The sequence below is a fragment of the Podarcis tiliguerta genome (assembly GCF_965153285.1).
Source record: "Podarcis tiliguerta genome assembly, chromosome: 1".
In the NCBI taxonomy this organism is placed as follows: Eukaryota; Metazoa; Chordata; class Lepidosauria; order Squamata; family Lacertidae; genus Podarcis; species Podarcis tiliguerta.
In genome coordinates this window covers 76,611,568-76,629,449 of record NC_139534.1, presented here as the reverse complement: position 1 = coordinate 76,629,449, position 17,882 = coordinate 76,611,568, and the positions used below count along the sequence as shown (strand labels likewise).

The window sequence follows — 17,882 nt, the reverse complement described above, 5'->3', positions numbered from 1 at the left end:
CTGTCATTTACTGTGTTGTACACAAGGAATCAGTTGAGCAATTTGCTTTTTTATGTTTCCTTTAGTGCATGGATCCTCTCTGTCTTTGGTTTCAAGCACATCATCTATTTACTCAACGGTGAGTGTCATAAAACGGAAATGACGATCTTAATGCTCAGAACTGGGCACACAAAATGTTAAACATACTTAAATTGCGCCAAAAGAATTTCTGTGCTTACATCCTCTTGCTTTCTATGATACCTAAGCATGTGAAATCATCTAATTTCCTCCCTTTCTTTTTGGACAATATTATCTGGTATCAAATAAATAATCAATATGACTTTCACACAATCATTTTTAATTCTTTTTTCCAGCCTGAAGAGAAATGTCAGTCAGAGGTAAGGAAGAGTGCCTTTTCTTTCATATTAGTAACCTTTCCACCTTCAGTGGCAGGCATACTTAAAAAAAAAAAGTCTGGCATTCATGGTGGCAATAGTCTCAGCTTTTATAAAACCAATGACCCTAAGAACAGTGTCTTGCACTATCCTGCCCTTCTCCATATGCTTTCCCCACATGAGTACGTCTCTTCTTGCCAACCCTGTCAGGCTCCCTCCTATATGCAGAACTGTGCATGTAAGAGGGCTGTATGTACCCAGTATCATAAATGGTGCGGAGACTGGCTCATACAAAAAAAAGTTTCTTGCATATTTGTATTTCTTGGCTTTGAGAGTTACATTAAGTTCGTAGGCTAAGAAAAGGCTATTGTACTCATTGATGTCCGCAGTTCCTCACTGATCTTAGATGTTTTCAGACTCAGTTTGGCACCCATTATTTTGTGTCTCCTTTTCCAAGTTCCAGGCTGTTCATTTTCCAGACCAAAACTAGACTAGACACACTGGAATTAAAGGCACTGAACAGCCTGGCCAGGCTACTGTAAAGTAATATTACTCCCCATCTTCAAGTGTAAACTTTTGTTTCAGTGGCAAGAGCTGGGGGAAGACTAGAAAAATGATGGAGTTCAAACCATCACTTCAGTTCAAGCAATCCTTCAGTCATGGTCAAACAACATACCTTAGGAATCTCTGGCCCTTCCTCAGCAAAGAACTGGGCATGGGATCTATACTCACCAGTTCCTGCTGGAGAGAGAAAACCCACCAGTGTTTATGTTTTGCACTATTCTTCACACTGATAAGTGTGTGTTGTTTGAATTTCCTTGTTGGGTTTCTTTTTTTAGTGCTTATCTCAGTTTTCATCTTAGCATCTAATTTGCATGGTGTGGGTATAGCTGCTTCCTTTGTGTTTTAAAAAACAGTGTGGAGGCCCAAGTGCTCTTTTGCAGCAGTGGTGTGCCATTTCAGTTTGGCACCAAATTCAAGCCACACCTCTGTCAGGTGGGATTGATTGTGCTCAAGAGCTCCCAGTCACACTTCCCAAATGAATCTGATCCCTGCCAAAATCAGCACAGCTTCCATTTGGCACCAGATTTTAAATGCACCGAATGCAAGGCATGGCTGCAAAGGAACAATCAGAAGCACACTCTTAAGCCACACAAGCCCAGTTGTTCCTTTGCAACCTCAGCTCACATTAATCGCTGTTTAAATTTGGAGCCAAATGCAAATCCAGCTGCTTTCATGGAGGGTTGGGCACTATTTGATCCAGCCCTCTGCCCAAAAGTCATTCCCAACCTCTGCCTACTAGTTTATGAATATTGTCATTTCAAGTTTGGTCTGAATATGGATTCCTGTTTACATTTTCTCTCATCATCTTTTTCAAAAGCAGGTAGATACGTTTTCTCATTTTGTATAACTTAATTTTGAAAATTGTTTCATCAAACAAAATATTCCTTTGAAATATAATACGTAGATTCGCAAGCTAAGGAGGGAGTTGGATGCATCCCAAGAGAAAGTCTCGGCTCTGACAACACAGTTGACTGCCAATGTGAGTACAAGATGATAGATAGATAGATAGATAGATAGATAGATAGATAGACAGACAGACAGGCAGGCAGGCAGGCAGGCAGGCAGACAGACAGACAGACAGACAGACAGACAGACAGAAGCAATCTGGTGATAAACAGTGAGCTGGTTTATAAGAATTTCGGATATAGTTTGGTATCAAAAATACATTAACTTTTAAACATAATACATTTTAGATTAACTTTAGATTTAGATATAGTTTGGTATCAAAAATACATTAACTTTTAAACATAATACATTTTAGATTAACGTGTGGGTGGTATCCAAATAATGTGTCCCATTACTGTGAGTATTTACGCTTGTGCAGCAGAGTCTCTCTCCCTCCTCTCCCTGTGTCCCCCTAAAACTGTTCTAGGGGTTCCCCAAGCCCTCTAGTAGATCTGGGGAGGGCATAGGGTGGGGAGGTTGTGTTGATCAATTAATTAATACAGTACTAATTAACACCCACTAAGATATTACCCTTGGAACAATTGTCAAATAGCAACATCTTTCACATCAACTATCCAAATCTAACAGAGAGATCACCTTAATCAGCACTATGGAATGTACTAACTGTTCCCCCTTTAAATGCCTCTTTTCCTACTAATATTTGAATTGAGACTCTTCGCTGGTTCTTTGAATAGTTGGCAGACCTTTTCAAGCGGGAATTACTCGCTCCAGTATTTTTTAAGTAAACATTTTAGCTTCATAACACATGTAGTCAATGCTAAGCTTGTTTTATTTTCTCCCATTTTTTCTCACTTGTTCAGCCAGGCTTGTTTTTATAGGGGCCAGAGGGAGCAAGAGCCACATATCCCAGTGTTATCATACTCTTCATGGTTGTTTTCACGGTGAATGTGAGAACAGTTAGTTAGGTTAAGGCAACTATGTGCTGATGATGAACAATGCTGGAATGACTGCACAAGGCTTTACTGTACCACATCGATACGGGATAAATATTTGTCATGGCTTTTCCTTAGCTTGGAGGAAGTGGTTATAAAGTTGCCACCCTAAGCTGATTCACCATACCTGAGGCCAGAAGAGACTTCATAGGCCAGTTTATGACACTTTGCTATGACTGATTGGAGCAGTTATCACAGCTCCAAGCCAGGAACTGCAAGCTCATGGCAGGTGACACTTAGACCCAGATGCAGAAGCATCAGTGGTTATTTTGTGGCTACTTAGTTTGATGGTTTTGTCATCTCAGGAATGTTAGGTTTGCCAGGTTTCAATTGTCTGCTATGTTCTTTCTTGACTAGCTGGTTGTGGATTACATTCAGCATGCCGTAATGTTATCTTCTGCATTATTCTGCAAACAGTCTACAAAGGTACAGTCTTGATTGTGTAATGCAATTCAACTTACAGGCTCACCTCGTGGCAGCATTTGAACAGAGCTTAGGAAATATGACCATTAGACTACAAAGCCTTACCATGACAGCAGAACAGAAGGCAAGTCTGAAGCTCACTTGTACATTTTTCATGAGCATAGATTCCATAGTAGAACTTTTAAAATTGGGTTTGCAGTAAAGTGATGTCTTTGGGATTGGGCTGCAGAGTGAAGCAAAACTTCTCAGACATCTATGTGCTGCTGACGTTCCAGTGACAACTGAGTATAAACTTTCTCTCTGGGGTTAGTGGTGGGGTGAAAATGAGATGTTAGTCCATTTGCACTAGCAACTGAATGTTATCTGGTGACACTGGTTCCTATTCCCTGCACTTTCTTGAGTCTGTGTTTTAAACCTGACATCCTATCTCTCTCTCATCATTTCCACAAAATGAGCATGTCAGTGCCTGTACATTAGAGGGGTCGCAGAGACCAATTATGCAATGACTGGAAGCAATAAATACTTATTTCAGTTGTATCCTGTTTTTCCTCCAAAGCGCCCTAAGCAGCTTCCCTCTGGTTCCCAGGTGGTCTTTCATTCTCAAGAGAGTTTACAGGACCAGACCTGCTTAGTTCCAGCAGTAGAACACCAACTGATGTCTTCAGGCCGTATTCTGGGCTAATATTACACTCCCTCAGTATTTTATTACTATTAATTTAGCTTTTTTGCATGTGTTTGTAATATATATGCAAACTACAAATAATGCATTTTCTATGAATTTTATCTAGTACAGTCATACCTCAGGTTATGAATGCTGACCACTGCTCAGGTACCAGATTCAGACTCACCTTAGAGTCCCCGTTAAACATCCATCCACCTTGACTGCATGGACTCAACTTTTAGTACCGTACAGGCTGCTTGGCCACTCTTTGGAGAAAATCCAGAGGCAACATTCATTCATTTGTTTGTTTTTGTGTGTGTTGCAGGATTCAGAACTGAACGAGTTAAGAAAAACTATTGAACTACTGAAAAAACAAAACGCTGCTGCTCAGGCTGCCATAAATGGTGTAATTAACACACCTGAGCTCGCCTGCAAAGGTAAAGGAAAGATTTCAGCCTTCCCTTTCAATAACAGTGTAACGCTCTGAGGGCATTCATCCCCTTGGTAATAGCTGATGCAAAGTTTTGCAGAGTTCTTTTTCCAGAGATAGACTATGTGTTTAATCATCAAACTGAACTTTATTTCTTGCAGTGGTAGGCCTATTGTTACTAATACTGTTTATAGACTTGTAGCTTAAGAATCCCCACAATATTACAGTAGGTTCCCTTGCTGCACATCTCTCTAGCAGTTTCTTTTCCAGTGCCACAGTCTCCATACCCAGTAGTCAGCATTGCTCTGCCTCTTCCATCTAACATAACCACCACTGCTCTGTTGTTTCAGCAGTCAAGATTCACTTCCTGCTCCATCACCCACATAGTGATGTCATTCTGCCATGCTAAGATAGTCTTCTTTCTTCTTCTTTGGCAATCAATCGTGGCCAAGTAAGATTGTCTTCCATGAACACTGTCTTATTGGTGTGTCCGTAAGTGACTATGGAGGCCAATTCTGGATCCATGCTAGGATATAGTATGGCAGGAGGAACAGAGATTCAGTGATTAAACTCTCCAGATATTTTGGCTACAACTACCGTATTTTTCCGTGTATAAGATGCCCCCATGTATAAGACGTCCCCTATTTTTGGGGACTCGGATTTAAGAAAGTGGGGATGTATCCGTCTATAAGACGTCTCCTAATTTTGACATTATTTTTTAAGGAAAAAACCTAGTCTTATACTAGTCTTATACATGGAAAAATATGGTACCATGTGCCCCAGCCAGCACCAGCACAGGACTATTATAGTTCTCTGGGCTGGCTATGAAGAAGGTGGGACAGGCAATTTTGATTGCATGTGATAGCAAGGGGCAGCAAGGGAGAATGTCCATGTATAGGAAGAAAAAGGAAGATGCCATTTCTGAATGCATTTAACTAGGTTTAATTACCATGTAGGAAGTGGGACTGCGCAAACCACTGATTTGCGGATCCGGAGGCAGCACTCCTCAGACAGTGTCTCTAGCATTAACAGCGCAACCAGCCATTCCAGTGTGGGAAGCAACATAGAATGCGACTCCAAGAAAAAGAAAAGAAAGAACTGGGTATGTATGCTTCCACAGAGCAGATCAAATGAACTGAAGTGTGTGCGTCTTATCAGCATTCCGGAAAACACAGTACATGGGCCAAGTAGTCTATGTAAATGCACTGCCTTGAACTAAAATGAGTATGATGGACACCCAGTGAATAAATATTAACTTATGCCCATTTTTAGGACTTGACAAAGTTTTAGCTGGAAATGGTTGACATCCAAACAACATGTAGTACCACAGGAGATCTGTGAATGGATCTCCCAATTTTCCCCTCCTCCCTGAAGGCTCTCCCTGAAGCATCTACAAGGTTTCTAATTTCAGAGCAGCTGAAGTGGTGGTTTAACCCCTTCCACTGTGCTGTTCAGTGAAGTATGGACTCTGTCTCAGCTTATGGTCACCAAAATTGGTGTATTTTTAATATAACGGGGCCAACAGCAGCCTGGAAGGGGAAACAATTCTGACTGGAAAAATGATATGCAAGGGAAGAATTAGTTACACACACACACGCTGCTCCTCCAGATGAATTTTTCATGCCATAGGTGTGGAAATGTGAATTTCAGTACAATACTTGTTAAGAATTCACACCAAAAAGTAATCATCAGCCTTTTGGCTAAGATCAAGTATAGCATAAAGTAATTCTATGACTGAGTGTTATGCTGTTCATCTGCACAGGGAGTTGGAAGTGGTGGATTTTACTTTAAATAGATATCAGTTGGTAAAATCTAGCAGTCAAATAATAATTAGTATTTGTGTCCGTGATAAATGTGTGTGTAAGCTATCTGCATAATGAAAAGCTCCACTCTCTTGAGTAGTCTGGTTTCACCCTTAGGAAAAGTATTGATTATGTTCATTATACCTTGGGCCCTCTTTTGACTACAGTGATACCTCTGGTTACGTACTTAATTCGTTCCGGAGGTCCGTTTTTAACCTGAAACTGTTCTTAACCTGAAGCACCACTTTAGCTAATGGGACCTCCCACTGCTGCCCGAGCACGATTTCTGTTCTCATCCTGAAGCAAAGTACTTAACCCAAGGTACTATTTCTGGGTTAGCAGAGTCTGTAATCTGAAGTGTATGTAACCTGAAGTGTATGTAACCTGAGGTACCACTGTATTGTCTTGGCAAAACAAAACTACACACAGGTCCTGCGACCGGAACATTTGTTATCCAAAATCTCAGTTGTCCAAATGCAAAGAATTCTACCCAAACCTTGCTATACAAATGGCTGATTCAGATATCCAAAGAGCCAGGGTTTGTCCAACCCTGACTTGTTTTTTTGCTGGTCGGTGGCAACCATTACAGGCAGAGGGGGAGAGTTTGGTACAATCAGGGAGCAGGAGTGATTGGACGAATCAGCTTTTCCTTTGTTTGGCTTTTGCTGATTGGTTGCTGCAGTTTCAGGCAGAAAGCATGGCGGGAGAAAGCATTGAATAGACGTGTTCCCATAGGAAACAACTCGCTATGCAAACCTAATGAATGATTTCCTGGGAATGCATTGTGTTCAGAAAGTGAGACCTATGTGTATCAGTCTTTAAACTTAATTTGTGGTAGAAGCCTTCAAAATAACCATTTTCACTTCCCATTTCTTCATTGCTCACCGCTTATTGTATGCAAGGTCCCATGTGCTGGAGGAAAGGTATCTGATATCGAATCCCGTTTTTTGTGATACTACCTCTGCCGTCGTGACGTTGCTTTTATTGTAGTTTGAACAGATGAACTTAGTTCCTGTAGTCCCTTTGCGTCTTTGGATTTTGTGTGTTGTAAGCAAATAAACGGATGCTGCCTCCTATCCCTATAAAAAGGGTTAGCTAACATAAGACTTGTAGATCCTATTCAGCCCACTAAGGCTTTTTCCTTGGAAAAGGTTGACTTCCCCACCCCTGCAACAATGAAACTACAGGTGAATTGCCAACATTAATATTCTCCAGTATATGGGCTTCTGCACTTCCTCCCCTTCTGGATCTTGACTTATGCTTGTTTGAAAATGGGCCCTCCCTTACCCTCAATAAACTTCTTTCTCTAGTATTTTCATTATTCTATCAGAGTTCCACAATGCAAATTCTGTCATGGGACAGAAATAACTTTCTGTCAATAATGGAAAAGAGCATGTCAGCCTGAGGCCTGCTCCGGTTTTTGCTGAATATTATGGGAGGCCAGTAATTTACAGAGTCTAAGCACTGTTCTCACCTCCTGCATTCTTTTAATCAGCACATGGAAAGGAATTGTCTCCTCTTGAGGCTCCCTGACCTCTGCACCTCAGACCAAGAGTGGAAAGGGTCTCTACGCATGTACAGTTTTATACATGCAGGGCATGTGTTCAGGATTGGGGAACTGGTTGTGTGAAGGAGGTTCTATAAATGTATAGTTGACAAAACATGTGCTTGAAAAAATGAGAATAGGGTTATTACGGTCAGTAATTTTGATGGATTGTGTACAGGGCTTTTGTGCACAGTGATTTTGAGAGATTATGGTCATGTGTACAGGCCCTACAAATGTATACTTGCCAGAATGTGTGGCAGAGAATATGAGCATAGAGTTTTTGTGTACAGTAATTCTGAGGGATTATGTTTGGATCCGACAAATGTGCACTTGACCAAATGTATGGTGGAGAAGTTGAGAATGGGGCTTTTGTGCAAAGTCATTTTGAAGGATTATGTGAGATCCTTTGTTGGGCAGATAGGAGATAATTTGGGTGACTTGCAAAATATAATGGGTGGAATTCATCATAATGCTCTTCTAATCGTTCTGTCTGCACAAGCGTTGCAGCTTCCCTGACGGAACAATCCCCCCTCTTCTCCGCCACATGCTGTCCTGGGGGTTACCTTGACCCCAGCCAAGCCAATTTCAGGTGGGGCACAGGGAGGCAGAGCCCAATTGTGCAAGCAGAACTCCTTATACAGGGCTTCTGCTGACAGGACTGGCTAGGTGAATACCATCCCATGTGATTTTATATTGAACTCTGTACATCATCCTTTCAGCTCTGTGAAATGTCCCAGGCCTATTCTGATCATAAGATGACATGCTTTACAATATTATTTTCCATGGTAAAATGATTTGTGTGTGTGTGTGCTTTTGTGGATGGGTGGGGTTCATGTTTGTCTGAGAAATCCGGCGCTTTCCCTGTCACAGGCTTTATCTGTTAAAACTTGTCTTTTTTTCCTTCCCGCTTCCCTTTTTGCTTGTACTTCCTCTGGCAGGTCAACGAGGTAAGAAAGATGTATTTTAAATTTTAAAATACAAAGCTAACTAATCCATTCACATGATTAACTCTGTCAGCATCAATAACCTCATCTGAGCCATGTCATTTCATAACTGCAACCTGTGATAACACTGTAATAAAATTGTCCTTGAGCCGAAATTTTTTTGCAATGTCTCAGAGTGGAAAGGTGTGCTTCAGAATAGGGCTTCTCAACAGCCAGCACTTTTGCAGTGTCTCAGACAGTGTCCTTCTTAAACACAGTGTAAAGATTTCCAGACAGAAAGGTGGCAATCTGTACTTCCATTGTCAATTTGTACTGCCCAAAATGGACTTTTGTAACCATTTTTTAAAGTGTTGCATGCTAACTATTTTTTCCTGTTCCTTACTTATCGTCATGAGGCAGAGTTTGTTTTATGTATAATCTTTCTTATTCTGCTCTTTTTCTTTCAGTTGCGTAGTTCCTTCAAGCAAGCATTTGGTAAAAAGAAGTCCCCCAAATCAGCATCTTCTCATTCAGATATTGAGGAGATGACGGATTGTTCTCTGCCTTCATCGCCAAAACTGCATCACAATGGCTCAGTTATCTCTACGCCATTACTGAGAACGTCCCATTCTAATTCACTGTGAGTTGAGTTTCCATGTTAAAAAAGAGTTCCTGTTGACATGTTGTTGTTGTTTTATGCTGGGGTTGGAGTCCGTTTTTTCTGTGGACTCTATAAAAGAACAAGACACTAAGTATTAAGTAGATTTTCTTCGGCTGAGGTTTATTTAGTCAGGTACTTGAAGCCAGTGCCAACTATAATGTGGGTATTTGCTTTATCTTTTTTCTTTATTGCTTTTGGCTGTTCATTTATACAGTGATGCTTACTCATCCACCATATACCTTAAATTGCTAGATCAGACCCAGAAGCCATCAAAGTGATGGTGAGAGGACATTTTTGAAACGTCCACTCTAGATTGTAGCTTTGAGGAAGACTCTAAGGCTCAGGAGAAGCTGTCAAAAGTTATTGAAGGGGTTCAGGAAATGGTGAATGTAAACAGTAAAAAGCTTGAATATTCTTCTTCCATGCAACCTCCATGGTTAAGATGATTTTCCACTGCCCCTTATAGTCAACTGTGTGTGATGGTAAGATACAGAATTTAGTAGAGATTAGAAAACAGGGAATACTTGACTCTGAGAAAATAAGGCATTACTAAAGTTTGCTTCCTGAAATTAAAAGCCCTGTAGATTAAGATGTCATAGAACCATATATTTTTACTTTTAAAATTCTCACTTATCTTCAACTATGTTATCTCATTTTCATCACTCTGAAACTAGCCTATCCTATCCCTGTGGTAGTGAATGGTGAGCAAAAGCTTAAAGCCATGTAATCCATCATGTTTTTTATGATGGTGCCTGTCATCAGTCAAAGTATGCATGTGACGAGTCTTGACAAGTACCAAGTACCTGAGGAATAAACAGGCCTACAGAATTAAGGAGGAGAAAAGCAGAGCACTAGGCTGCCTAGGGCTTCAGCACTGATTTATTTGGCTTCTGAGTGTAGCCTTTATTAGAAAGCAGGAGAGCACTATGAACAGATATACGTAGTGTTAATGTTTCCCAGATTCAGCCTACATAATATTTTCAGCCTGACAGTCATGTAAGCAAAGACTGTATTTTATCAAGATGTATTGTATCAATGCTTGAAATCCAAAGTTTCTTTATATAGTTGAATTTCTTGAGTTGGTTGCACTTTGCTGATATCATTTAGTCCTTGGCACTTTATGTTTCTGTCACCAGTTTTGTCAGTCTTAACAAAGCCAAAGGTTTGCAAGTACTCCATTGTGAACACAGAATTCCCAAACTAAGGGATTTTTTAAAGTATTCATTGGACTGGAAAGTGGTTAGAAGCAATATTTTCCATAGTGCTCCATGGTCTTACACCTCACTGTTACCCAGAAAGTCTAGGAGACTGAAAGAGAGGGGAGGGAATCGTCCTCCTCTTCCCCTCACTATGCACCATTGCTGCTGCTACTGCAGCAGCAGCTTCAAGGCAGGAAAATGATGGGGGGATATGGTTTGAAGGATGGCAGCAGGCAAGGATGATATTTGAAGAAGGGGAAGGCTAGCAGAAACAGCCAAGGAGAAGCTAGGAATTCTCCACCTTGGACAACTTTGGAACAAAAGAACCCCAAGCTTTAAAAAATCCTTGCATTTGAGGCAGGCCCTCAAAGTTAGTTTCTTAGCCTGAACTGAGAGAACTTTGGAAGCATCCCTAACATGGCAGTATCTAAATAGCACATGGGTCATGGGGCACAGAGGGAGCCCGCTGTGGCAGCGGCTCAAGGGCGCACTCGCGCACCCCAGTCCAGGAGAGTGGGTGGCAACATAGCCACCCACTCTCTTCAGTCTCCTGGAGCTGGCGGCAAGGAAGCAGGAGCTTCCTTGCACACCACAGCATCTCTCTGCCCCCGGGTCAGCCTTGACTCAGGGAAGGAGGAGCCTCTGCTGGGCGCGCTATGGCCACTCTCCAGAGTTGCGGCCAGGCACTGCAGCTGCTCTCCGTCCCTGGGTCAGGACTGACCCTGGGAAGGGGGAGCTGTGGCTGGACATGCCAGGCGGGAATGAGACACACAGAGGGCGATCTTCACCCTCCGTGCTCTCCAGCCCCTGGCGCTGGCAGGGTGCAAGGGGGGGTCTCTGCAGGGGGGCGCCTGGTTCAGGCCCCCACAGATTGTGCACCCGGGGCCATGCCTCCTCATGCTGTGCCACTGCATGGATGGTAAAGCACCATTTTTCTCCATACCTCTCCCCTTCCTTTGTTGTTTCTTGACTGCAGCACCATATAATTGGTTTTTGATACTGCTAAGGACGGGGGAAGCCAATCGGGGGGGGTGGGGAGATTTATTCACAGGATACATGCAATATGAAAAATTGCCAGAAAATGGCAAGGGTGCTGCTTGTCTTTTATGCGTTAGGGAGTAATTCAACCCTGTTCAATTTGCGTAGGTGGGAGGGTGGAGAAAGCTGTTGCCAGGAGAATAAAACTACTACTTCTTTCTTTCTTTTTTTTTAAAAAGCCTGAACAGTGCGGAGTAAGCTGAAAAGGTATAGGATTCCAAAGCCCTCCAGAGTCATACAGGGGCGCCCAGCTGTGCACTACACCTGCTGAGTACTAAATCTTTCTTTGAGGCCATCAATCTCCAAATGACTGCTGCTACTATGCCTCCTTAATTTACCTGGGATTTTCAGGCTGAATAGATTTCCCAATGAACAACTGTACGTTTAACAGCAGCTTAACAAACTCCGTATAGGTCACAACCAAAATGGTAGTTTCTCTGCTCTTATTCCGCTGGCTGTCATCATACTTTTTTCCTTGGGCAGGCTGAGACCATTCCTAATGATAGGGTCCTCGTCATCTCACCATTTTTGCCAAGTCCCCCCAAACAAACCAAAATCTGGTTGCTGACTTTCAGAATTTCTGCTTCTCAAGCTCTCCGGTGAACGGCTCGTTATTATCTTTTCCCAGGATTTCAGAATGTATCGATAGTGAAGCGGAAACAGTCATGCAGTTGCGAAATGAGCTGAGAGACAAAGAGATGAAGCTAACCGATATCCGTTTGGAGGCCCTCAGCTCCGCCCACCAACTTGACCAACTTCGGGAAGCTATGAACAGAATGCAGGTAGGAAGGAACTGCAGCAACACACATGCAAACTTTAGAAAAACCCTGCTGGGCTTGCTTAGCTCAGCATCCTCACAAACAGGGGCAAACAGATGCCTGTGGGAACCCCAAGCAGGACCTGAGTGCAACATCACTCTCCCTGCTTGTGATTCTCAGCAGATGGCGTTCAGAGGCACACTGACTCCCAAAGCATTATTTTGTCCCTCCTAAACTGTCCTTCATTGCTCTGCTTTTATGAGAGAGGGAGAAAAACATTTCCATATCCACTTTCTCCACACCTTGCATCATGTTACGAACCTCTATCAGGTCTCCCTTTTTTTAAGGTGATATTGGAAGTTTTATTTTCAGTCCCTTTCCTAATAATTCCCTAGCATGGCATTTGCCTTTTTCACAGCAGCAGCACACTGGGTCATCGCCTTCATCGAGCTGTGCACTACAACCCCAAGGTCTCTTCCTTGGTCAGTCACTGTCAGTTCAGACCCCATGAGCAAATATGTGAAATTTGGTTTTTTTGCCCCCCCCCCACCGTATCACTCTACACTTGCTTACATTGAAATGCATTTGCCATTTCCCTCTCTGCTTACCTAGTTAGGAGAGATCCTTTCCAAGCATCTCCCTACCCTCTTTTGTTTTAACCGCCCTGAACAGTTAGGTATCACCAACAAAACTTGGTTACCTCACTGCTTTCTCCTAGCTCCATATAATCTATGGAAAGTTAAAAAGCACAATTCCCTATACCGAACCTCAGGGAACTACACTTCCATTGGGAAATCTGTCCATTCATTTTTACTCTGTGATTCCTATTTTTTATTCAGTTGTTACTGATCCATATCAACACACACATCTACACGCTAAACCTAAAATTAGAGCTTCTCTGTAAAGATTTTACATAACACTATATTTTTCATTCCAGAGCAAATGCCAAGGCAAGACCCTTGAGCCATGCTCATTAAAGTTGCCACTAATTGTCACCAATGTGTGTAGATGGGCCATAGGGCGAGGCAAGGTGGTCACTCTTTGGTTACATTCTGCCATGAATATATAGATATTATACATCCAAACGTGTGTGTCATTTCCACTTCATAAATCTGGCTCTTCGATCCCACCGTTTTAATTATAATTCATTTGCTTTACTTGCAGAGTTTATGGCTTTGTTATTTATTCAACATGGGTGTTCAAAGTGACATCCAAACATATATTAAAACCCAGAAAATGTTCTGAAAACAATAATACCAAAAAACCATATAAGCAGCAGAGTAGAACCACACCCATCGTCAGAAAGCCCATTTTAAGCAAGACTTGAAAAATGTGTTTCTCTGAAGTTAGCTTCTCTTTTGGTGCATCTCTGTTGTGCTTTTGGGCCTTGTTACACTTAAATGTGAGAGCCAGTGTGGTGTAGTGGTTAGAGTGCTGGACTAGGACCTGGGAGGCCAGAGTTCAAATCCCCATTCAGCCTTGAAGTTCAGTGGCTACTCGAGAGAGAGAGTGCACAACAGCCACCACATCATTCAGAAAGAAAAAACAGTACTGCTGCAAAAAGGGCAGAGATCCCTGCAGGTCTCATTACAATTCAAAGAAGATTGCCATGAAAGTTTTATCAGCTCTCGTGTGTAATTCTGCCTGATTGGGGGAAGATTGACTGTGGGAAGGCCAAGGCGAGGGGATGGATAAAGTGGGGAAGCCTGGTCTACTAGCAAAGCTTGAAAAGGAAACGACTTTGATTGAAAGCTGTTGGGGAGAGTGAGAGACAGTGGACCAGCTGGTAAGCTGTAGCTCATGTTTGTGTGTGTTTGTGTGTAAGAAATTTTTATCTCTCTTTGTGTATAAAAAAAGCTGAAAGGGCATGCACCTTCCATTCCCTTTACTGGCTGTTTTCTTGTTCTAATCTAGAGTGAGATCGAGAAACTAAAAGCAGAAAATGACCGTCTGAAGTCGGAAAATCAAGGCAGCTGCAGCAGGGCCCAATCTCAGGTTTCCATTTCATCCTCTCCAAGGCAGTCCATGGGTCTTTCCCAGCACAGCCTGAACCTCACAGAGTCAGCGAGTCTTGGTGAGCAGGGCAGCTGACAGGTTTTATCCTGTAGCCGTAAATAAATAATAGCTGTAAATAATCGCTGGTGGCTAAGGTGTGAAGGTGGAAGGGCTGGGACAAACCCTTCCATTACAATATCATTGGCAGCTCTATTTCACTTTGAAGCGTAGCATTCCAGCTATGACTTCAGCTGTGCAAAATCATGTTGGGAGTCGGTTTAATTGCACCCATTTGCAAAAGTAAAATTTATTTTGAGAGAAAACACTGTTAATTTTTCTGTGGTCTTCCCTCATTTCTTCCATGTCTATTCCGGATTGCGAAAGGAATGTCTTTCCATTATTTCAGGTCTTACATACATTCCAAGAAGTGTGCGCTTCACAATTTCAAAAGCACCAAACCTGGCAGTGTTTACAGAATCAAGCAATTAAAAATCTAATTATCCAAAGCAAGCAACTGTTTGAAAGTTTGTGTAACATAGACACGTGCACCTACACTTTTCTTGCTGCATAATTTTCATGTATAAGGGCTGGAGTAAACACAGCCTTGCATATATTCACAAAAAGAGTAATACTGTAGGGTATTTTTTATTTTTTGTAGCAGGGTAAATCAAGACCATGAACCTGCCCTTTAAGTTCACAAATATCTGCTTCAGGGATTCTGCTATTTGTCTCACCGCTAGGAGAGGTTAGGTTGACTTCTTTCTTTAGTTGTGGGTGGGTCCTTAAAACTTATTTGTTCCACACAAAGCTTTTGAATGTCACTCATTTTACTCTCTCTCTTCAAAGGTGATTCTCGCCCCCACCTTTGTTCTCAATCTGTTTGTCATTGTCTTGGGTTGTATCCAATGCTAGTCCTACTCAGAGAAGACCCACTGAAATTAATAGACATAACTAACTCATGTCTTATAAATTTCAACGGGTCCACTCTTAGTAGAATTAGATAAGGTTGTATGTAAAAAAAAAATACAAATTACAAATTTGAAACTTTTAAGTAGCTCGGGGACCCTTTTTGAGCTGAAAGCCAACTCGTAAATTATTTTATAAATGAAATAAATAACCATATGAGCGTATTTTCCCAGCTCACCATTTGTGACTAAAAAAGAATTTCTGTTTCCTGTCCACAGACATGCTGCTGGATGACCCCAGCGATGGTTCTTCTCGAAAAGAAGGTGGCAGGCATGTTAAAATAGTTGTCAGTTTTCAGGATGAAGTTAAATGGAGAGAAGTGAGTTATGTGTGGAGTTTGCTTTTCACCTTTTTCCATTCCACGTTATCAGAGACTAGGTCTGTTGGCATGCTGTGTAGACTGAAGTTTTTGCGAGGAAACCCACATCATTCACTATTTTAAGTATTTTTGTCACTTGAAGTCCTATCTGTAGTCTGAAGCAATGCAGTCAAGACTCAGGTTTTGTCACTAGTTTGCTTCTAGGAAATGACTGATGACCCAATGGCTGATCATAAGAATAATATTATGCTTAAATGAATAGAAGGTTAAAGAAACTGCTTGAAGCATACAAAAAAGGGTTTAGTGCAGAAAAATGAACTCCTCCAACCCCTGGAGACCCATTTTGGCTGACCACCTGTTACTCACCTGATTTCAGGTGAAACAACTTAAAAGTCAATCCCTTCAGGGCTTTGCTGTAATCCTTTGATCAGCTGCATGAAAAAGTTCCCCTTGTGGGGAGAGCAGAACTACGGAATACTCCAAAAAGTGGAAAATCTACAGAAATAAGTTGTATGCAATATTAGCCATACTCTGAGTAATCCCATTGAAATGAATGGACATGATTAACCTAGGTCAATTCATTTCAGTGGGTCTGCTCTGTTGAAACGTTATTTTAGTGGGTTGCATCCAACTATTTCCTTAGTTTTCAAAGACTAAGAAAAAAAGGACTTCTCAGAAGTACTTCCATTCTCAAAAGATCAGCTTTGGCCTGGTTCCCACTAGGACCTTTCCTTTATCACGGCTTCTAATGGGATGAATATGCTTGGAGTTGTAGTCTAGACACAATGCCAGCAGCCATGGATGTTGTGAAGTCCAGACCTGCTAGTACCCTAGGAACTTGGCATGAATAAAAGAGAAATTGAACCAAACATGCTTAGCTTTGAGGAAGTTTTCAAGATCTGTCTTGTATAAGCTGAAACATGCCCTTTCTCCTGTTCACTGGTTTTAAATTAACTTTTAAAATAAACATTACTAGTGACGAGTGATCCAAGACCTAGATCAGGTGCAGGGTAATGAGAGAGACACCTGTTTATCTGCAGAACTCGCCTGCTAGGTTTAGAAGGCTTGTAATGTCACATGGGAGCACATTTTTTGACTTTTAAAGGGATCTGTTGTATGCTTCATGGTGACAATGATTTGCAGAAGTCAGCACAGGTTTGACACAAATGGTTCCTTCCAAACTAATCCTACCTGTGTTTTTAGATTGAATTCCTAAATTAGTGGATTATGGAAATGCTCTGGATATAATTTAATTCTGGTCATAATTCAATAAATCATTTGACGACCCCCCCCCCCAATATATTTCAGTTAGCAAAGTGGTTAAATAGACTGTACTAGTGTTTAGGAACTTGGCACATAATTTGACAAGGTGCCAGTGAGCTTACAGAATTCTTTGTGTCTAGGTTCTGCCCTATTTGCCTAGTCAAAGAATAGATCAGGTCTGCAATGGCACACATGTAGGGGTTATGTCTCAGCCCTGTCTCAACACTGAAGTAGCTTGGATGATGGTGAAATAATTTATATAGTGCTGCAACAGCACCATACTTGCCTTTCTTTTAACATATTTGTATGCTTTTAGGATTCCAGGCCTCGCCTCTTCCTTATCGGCTGCATAGGCGTCAGTGGAAAGACCAAATGGGATGTTCTCGATGGCGTTGTTAGAAGGCTGTTTAAGGTGAACGCTGTTATTTTTGTTACTTCTAACAACTTGGATAGCTTTGAAAGCTATTATTTTTTATTTAGGCAGAAAACTATTCTGATGGGTTCCTTTGCTGCATCAGTTTAAATTGAGGCTCCCCCAAGGCCTGATGTACTGCAGCCTGCAAAACATACTAACTTGAGCATCGTATTTCTCTTTATGTTGTATACATTATTATTTTTACACCGTATATAATGTAGGCTTCTGAAAAGTCATTAAGTACTGGCTGCAGTGTGTGCTAAATAATCTTACTTTATTTCAACATTCCGATCTTTAAAACAAAAAAAGTAAAAGAGAAGACCAAATACACAATGTATATCTGGTCATATGGTACATCCTTCTTGACCACTGCATCCTCCCAGCTCCAGAGATTCAAATATATGCCAACTGAGGATATGCGAGACCTGTATGTGCTTCCATTGGAATATGCAGCATGGCAACTGACACTTTTCTGTTGATACTTGTGATCTCACTGAAGGAAGAGGCTTCATGCATTATGCCATAGCCTGAAATGGAGGAATGTAAGAAATACCTTGCTGGGTGAGGTCTAAATTCCACCTAATCCATTCTTTCCCACCGGTGGGTCTACATATGTTGTTGAACCACTCCTCCCATCATCTCTAAAG

General features: G+C 41.6%; 1 protein-coding gene across 19 annotated transcripts in view; it reads left to right on the top strand.

Annotated features, from left to right (window-relative positions):
- Positions 1 to 17,882, top strand: part of NAV2 (neuron navigator 2) — a 517,389-nt gene that overhangs the window by 481,295 nt on the left and 18,212 nt on the right. For all 19 annotated transcript variants that reach the window (XM_083452668.1, XM_083452670.1, XM_083452666.1 and 16 more), the window contains 11 exons: positions 66 to 118; positions 354 to 377; positions 1,843 to 1,917; positions 3,300 to 3,383; positions 4,246 to 4,357; positions 5,307 to 5,452; positions 9,089 to 9,261; positions 12,148 to 12,301; positions 14,192 to 14,351; positions 15,457 to 15,557; positions 17,137 to 17,232. In XM_083452668.1, coding sequence (XP_083308794.1) covers positions 66 to 118; positions 354 to 377; positions 1,843 to 1,917; positions 3,300 to 3,383; positions 4,246 to 4,357; positions 5,307 to 5,452; positions 9,089 to 9,261; positions 12,148 to 12,301; positions 14,192 to 14,351; positions 15,457 to 15,557; positions 17,137 to 17,232 — 1,178 coding nt within the window. The remainder of the gene's footprint in view (positions 1 to 65; positions 119 to 353; positions 378 to 1,842; positions 1,918 to 3,299; positions 3,384 to 4,245; positions 4,358 to 5,306; positions 5,453 to 9,088; positions 9,262 to 12,147; positions 12,302 to 14,191; positions 14,352 to 15,456; positions 15,558 to 17,136; positions 17,233 to 17,882) is intronic.